Source organism: Triplophysa rosa, linkage group LG12, assembly GCF_024868665.1.
Source record: "Triplophysa rosa linkage group LG12, Trosa_1v2, whole genome shotgun sequence".
Lineage (NCBI taxonomy): Eukaryota > Metazoa > Chordata > Actinopteri > Cypriniformes > Nemacheilidae > Triplophysa > Triplophysa rosa.
Window position 1 is genome coordinate 23,028,177 of NC_079901.1, and position 6,942 is coordinate 23,035,118.

General features: G+C 38.7%; 1 protein-coding gene across 1 annotated transcript; it reads left to right on the forward strand.

The window, feature by feature from the left end:
* The first annotated feature begins 4,318 nt into the window (after positions 1-4,318).
* si:ch73-167i17.6 (regulator of G-protein signaling 9-binding protein) lies at positions 4,319-6,483 on the forward strand. Its single transcript, XM_057348311.1, has one exon. It carries the CDS (start codon positions 5,044-5,046, stop codon positions 5,770-5,772), a length of 729 nt encoding a protein of 242 aa, XP_057204294.1. The 5' UTR covers positions 4,319-5,043; the 3' UTR covers positions 5,773-6,483.
* The last annotated feature ends 459 nt before the right edge of the window (positions 6,484-6,942 follow it).

Consider the following 6,942-nt stretch of genomic DNA (forward strand, 5'->3'; position numbering starts at 1 on the left):
TTGCCTGTGTTCCTGTGCCTTGCCTGTTCGTGTTTTGTGAGTTTTGTGCCTTGTAGTGTTTAAGACGTTTGGTCGTGTCCTTGAGTTTAGGTTAGTTGTCTTGTTTTCATTTTGCCCCCTCGTGGGAAGTCTTTTGTTTTATATTTGTTCCTTAGTTCTGTTTTCCCCCATTGTGGGTGTTTTGGTTCTGTTTTGTGATTTAATAAATATATCTGTTAACCCCTTCACTGCCTGCCTGCGCTTGGGTTCTCTTTCACGCCAGTCCGTGACAGCTTTTATTCAAATATTCTATTCAAACCTGCGCACGTTCTTGAGATTTGTCATTGTTGAAACTCTTAAGGAGACACACACGAGTCGGGCTCTAAAGAACAATCTGGGAAGTTGGAGACTCAAATGTGCAGAAATCTCAATTTTGCTCAGTCTTCAGGAGAAACAATTGACCTCATTTTTCTTTTTGGGTTATCCGCTCAACAATTTATTCAAGATTACTCCTGTAAGAATGTTTTAAACACAATACATCCTGGAAACCTTACTGCTTATGTCTGAAAATCTGCTGGATGCTGGTGGACTCATTTGCCCTTCACGACTAAGAGCTTGTGCATGCCCTGAATGTGTTTCAGGTTACCGCTCCATACTGGAAAACAGCCATTAACCATCAGCCACCATTCTCCCTGAACAAGAGCTGGACGTATATCGGTTTCAAAAATGATTTCCTCAATCGCTTTGGCTGTTTAAATTAGGTCACAGCAGAAATGAGTAAGAAACTGAGTTAAAAACACGAAAAACGACTATGTGTGTGACTGTCAAGATTAGGTTTCAAAGAAATGGAATGCTTGTATTTGTTTTACCTAAGAGGACCACGTTTTGCACCCCATTCTTGCATCCATGCAAATCTGCACAGCATGCATTTTACTCAATATAAGTCATTTGCAATATTGTAGTGCAATAAACTTATAGTGTGACAGCAAAACTTTGGAAAACAAACTGTTAATATTATTAATGTGTTATTTTATATTGTTAATATTTACAGCAAAAACAGAAACAGTATTTTCTGATGCAACCCTGTGGCGGAAAACTGATACTGTAATGAAACAAAAACATCTCCATAAAGTCTCCACAGAGCAAACTATGAGCAATAATTTCCAGATTTATTTACCGTGTTATTTACACAGTAAACCTATATTTAAAAAAAAAAACTCAACATTGTACTTTGTTTGTGCCTTTGAAAAACATTATGAATTAATTACAAGAATACTGTATTCTATCTTCCCAAATAAAGTCCCTCAGCGCACGCATGCTTTTGGGACGGCACAGCTGCAGATGTGATCTGGGAGTCAGCGCCTGCAGGGACGTGCATGTGTTTTTACTCTATAGGCTAATGATTAGAATGTCATATTCTACACAGCAGGTTATTGTGGAGCTCTTTTCCCCAATGGGAGGCAAACCCTTCAGGGTCTCCCAGCAGGTGCAGTCTCAGACACATCATGACTCATATTGTAAAGTAAAACAATATACAGCATCAGAATTGTTGTATTTAAGATACTGTGATTACAGATTTAAACACGGACAATATCGAACCCGACAAGCTGTCTTTTTTATACTGTTGTTTAGCAGAAGCTTTTTTTATTCATGGCATCTCGAGTTAATTGCAATCAACGTCCCTGGAGAGAAGCCTGGAAGCATCTCCCTGAAAGGAACAATGGTGACATAACCGAAGCAAAGTGTTGCCCCCATCTGGGATTCTGTCTGCAACATTCCTGCTATCAGCGCAGGTTCATAACCATCACACAGCCGTGACTTTGACCTGCGTTTGCATGTGCGCTATAAGGGTAAGCTGAAAAGAAAATCAATATTCACTCCTCATTAATGCATGACTGATCCTTTGTTCAAATATATTTGGCATTCTAAACTCAACGTGTCGTCTTTTTATCAAGAGCTAATATTTCAGAGCTGCTCATCCAAATTATTTCGTTCTCTCTAGAAAACTACACCATATGGTATTGAAGATCACGTTGCTGTATTGAATAAAAGTTCCTGTATTGCTTTGAATAAAAGCTCTGAAAAATGCATAAACAACACCAAAATCATGAATTTGATTGCCCCCATAAGAAAAATCACATATTGGATCGCTTTAAAATCTCAGTAATTTCTCCTATCAGTGGGATTAAATAAAGAGCTAATGGAATTGTATTCCGTCTCATCTGCGTCTCAGATATTCCTCCTGAGAGAAAGAGTCGTGTCTCGAGTTTCTGAAAAGATCTCAACAATGTCACAAACTGAGCTCAGATTTGAAATGCGACTGAAATATAAGTAGCATGGAACATTGCTTTTTATTTGTAAAAGCAATATCATTTGTCAACACAGAATTAATAATGCAGAGCAAGACATGTAATCCATCTGTCCCTGGATTCATTATATCAAGTGTCTGTCTGTTATTGAGAGGCTCAATCTGGCATAAGATGTTTTGAAATGAGATGCTATTGAATGTAACACATGGTTGAGTGGTTGCTAGTGGTGATTAAGTGAAAGTGACCCATGGAAAACAAAGCCTTGTCATTAAACTGAAAGACAATGCTGGAGATGTTATTCCTTACATGACTCATATTTCCAAGACGCATCATTCGGAAAGATTCTGTCTCTCTTTTTTAAATTAATTTTCTCAATACAAGACGAAATAAATTAAACTTACATGGCCAGTAAACAATATTTTCAAAATCTTCTGTGTTCTGCAAAAGAAAGTCATACAGGTTTAGAATGACCCGAGGGTGAGCGAATTATGTAAGAATTACTGTTTTGGGGTGTACTACCTCTTTAAATCTGGTATGTATAAATACTGTATGATTCAGAACTGACCACTTCATCCACAGTTTCAGAAATGCATCTAATAAGGTTGCTATCCGTTTGCATCGAGAAAAAAACATGCACGCTGTTGCAATATCGTGCAATATGTACGCCAAACTTCAATTTTGCGTGCATACCCAAAGTTTGCGTGCACCTTGGTGGAGAGCAGCCATTTTGAAACGTACATGAACACTGAAATAATTCAAATAATACTGTTAGGTTGAGGGTTTAGGTTATGGTACAGGTTATAATATGCACGCATCCTAACATTAGGTTTTGGGTTAGGGGACAGGTTAATAAGAGAAATTTCCATTTAATATGCACGCACGCATTCTAAAATTGGCGTATCATATGCATGTGAAAAAGGCAATTGATGAGGTTGCAAATAATCACTCATTTAAAGTCCCAACAAAGTTATCTAGACTGTTCAAAAGATTGTTCTTGCACTATAACAGCTTGTAGTTTGAAGTAAGCTATTCTTTCAGTGAACAGAGACCGCACAGGGGGAATATGTAAAGATGAAGCTACATTCAAAACAAATATAGAGTCTACACCATATTGAAATAATGGCAATAGGCCTATTATCCAGCGGCATTCTATGAGCAGTCTGTTTGTCTAATTTTGGTATGTTTGCATCATCTAAATCAAGAATGACTTGCTCTTTTAAAGTCCAAATGTAAGCCATAAGCTCTGCTGGTTAACAGAATAAACCCTGTAAACTACTCAGAGTCAACACTTCAAATCATGGATAAAGTTGTGAGGTGTTCCAAACTCACTGGAGCTATATGCTGTATTTTGCTACAGACTCTTCAAGCACTTTACAAAGCTGTCAGGCAGCCATGCCTTCAGTGTAATGGTTTTATGAAAATCAGCTGATTAAATACGGCACTGCATGTTCTCATGTGACTCTGCCACCTGTTATGCTTTAATATAATAAAAACATTTACTGTATACATTTCAATGCATAACACCTTTGCCTTGTTAAAAGTCTAAAGTCAAGCCATATCATATTTGATGTATAATGTGTATGCATATGTAACATAACATATATATGTTACAAAATGAACATACATTTATGTATAAAAAATCATAATATAATAAAAGATAAAGTTCCATAAGTTTCTGTGTGAATAAAGTACAGAATAATATTAAAATATTTCTGAAAACTTTGCAATTGAAACTGGAATAAGTCACAGTGATGTCATTTCCTGACATAACATAGTTTTACAAAATTAACGATTAGAGCGATTTTTGACCAGGTAACATTTTTGCCTGTTTTCAGTTAACTTTAATGTTTATTGTATTATTTTAGAATAATACAATTTGTATTTAATTAAACATTTAATACATATTTTTGCTAATTATCACGGTGGTAAAAATAAATACAAATGAATAGTTGAATGGATAATTTAGCCAATCTTTCAAAATATAATATAATATAATAGGCTCCGTTATACTTTTACAGGTTTATAATATTAGAAAGAATTGGTGTAAAATTCTATTGGCCAACCAATCGCGACAAGTTTGTCTGATCTTCCAGCAGGTTACTATTAGAGAACATTCTGCACTGACTGGTTATTCCGCTAGCAAGCTTTTATTGGAAGGCTATTTAAGCATCACCAAAACCTAGAGAATAGCGGATTGCTGCTTTCTGAGTATCTCAACATCCTAATCGGCTCGGACAAACAATACACGTGAAAACCACCGGAAGAGAAGGCAGACATTTGTTGACGTTCCATCTTTAGAAGATCCGAATGTTTACATCGCTCTCTCGGAATGCCCGCGTGACGTCATACGAGGCAGACGTACCAGTTGGAGTTTCGAAACAAACACCTGTTATCTTTCACATGGACATCTGGCGCGCGTTAACGTTTCGCGCAACGAAGGAGAGCGAGCGTTTTCAGTTCACTGCGCGGACATACTGAAGCCGTCTAATCTCCGGCAGCGAAACTAAAGCCGTTTAGGGATCCATTTAGTGATAAGCCCGACTGCTCTCTGTCACCGTCAGGGAACATGGACGGTGAAGAATTCGCTGCATTTGTATGGCTGCTCCGCTCGCGCGGCAACTAGAAACCACCAGCATCAGCATCAGCACCAGCGCGTTGCTCTTGTTATTATTAATAAAGCGGACTGACCGTCACTACAGTCTTGCACTTTGTTTTCTGGATTTCTAGTAAGAGACGTATCCATAGCTACGCAAACATGGGCAAAGACGAATGCAAAACGATGTTGGACGCGCTCAACAAAGTCACCGCTTGCTACAGGCATCTGGTCAGCGCTTTGGGGAGCACGTCGGATTCTCAAAATCTGCGAGAGGAGCTAAAGAAGACCCGCAAAAAGGCGCAGGAGCTGGCCGTGGCCAACAGGACCAAATTGACGGCTCTGTTGAAAGACAAAAACATCAGCAAAGATGACCGCGCGGAATACGAGCGCCTGTGGGTGCTCTTCAGCAGCAGCATGGAGCTACTGGAGGTGGACATGAAACGATCGCTGGAGATCGGGCAGGATTTCCCGCTGAAAGTGCCGACGAGACACCTCATCCAGACCGGGATGACGGGCAGCACCACGACCGTGGCGGCCCGAGCCATGAGCGTCCAAAACATGAAGTACGAGGCGGATGCGAACATCGACACCACCGACCTCAAAGAGCTGGAGACTGAGATCGAGAAGGTGGACCAGATGATGGAGGAGATGGAGATGAAGGTCCAGGTGGCCCCGTGGGCCGTGGAGGCGAAACAGGAAGCGGGCGCCGAGTTAAAATCCACAGTCAGTGTCGGAAACTCATCAGTCGGGGTTATTTCCATTTGCGAGGAGGAACCCAAAGAAACGGTCGAGGGAGAAACTGATTTGATGAAAGTGTTCGCGGGCATCATTTTCACCGCGGTTTTACTCATTGCTGGAATTCTGGGATATTTGGTGATCAATCTTTGAGTGACAGTTACTCTCTATAATGGCTGAAGATTGTGATAGCCTACATATATTATTTGGCCTGTCAGGATGACAGTGGCTCAGGGCTTTAGATTTTCCGTCTGAATGTAAAGGCAACGACATGTTGCGACAGTAGGCGTGTATACGTCTTAAAATGCTCTTGATGTTGAGATGCGCGCATTGCCAACATTTTGATGGGAAGTATTAACATCTGTTTAAAGAGAAACGAAGAATATAGCTGCTTCTATCAGTTAAAGGTTTAACAACCGATCAGGTGTGAGATCTTTTATTGGGAAAATAAATTCACTGCATTACGAACATGTAGATTTAGCATACACATTCTATATTTGTCATGCAAAATAGTTTTACTCACTTGAGCATATCGGTAAATAGAGGTTTCATCACTGATGAAGACAAGGTCAAGTTTACGACTGTGATCACAGATTATTCAACAGTTAGGCCTATCTGTTTTTGTTCAGTTCGTATAGGTGACATATCTTTGTATTTCTGAGGATTTTGGTACTCCTCTCTCAGCAAACTGTTGGTGCACGTGCTCCATCACTGTTTTGTTCACTGAAGAAATGAAGCTTGGGTGGTTTGTCTTTTCATATTTGGCAACAATTTAGTATGATAGTTGAATTGTACATATGAATTGTACTTATGGTAAAATGAGTGTACATACAATATTTTTATTATAATAAATCAAGTAAATGATGTTTGCGTTTCCTTTGAATGTTTAGGCTGGACCTAAAGCATAATTCATTATTTCTCCTCACATATATTATGCATTCATACTTTTTACTTGATGTTGTTATTGGTATTTATAAATACCAATCCTCATAAGAGTTTATTTATTCAGATTTTTTTTGGCAGGTTCTTCTTGCTCAATTTATTAAAAGGATATTTATAGAAGAATTTAGAACCCTATTTACTACTAGTGTAAAGCTCTACAGATCAGACTGAGGTAGTATTTTTGTTCCTTTTAATGTGATTAGTTAGTCCTCTTTAAAGCCAAAGAATGCACTGAGCCACAGACATAATACGTCAGTTACTGCTTTTCTTTTACACAATAATCCTTATTTAAATTGTCTTTTGGTGATTATCAGTCCTTATGTAAACATTTTGCCTGACTAAACTAAGAGCACATGATAAAAATTTAATCATATAGCCTAC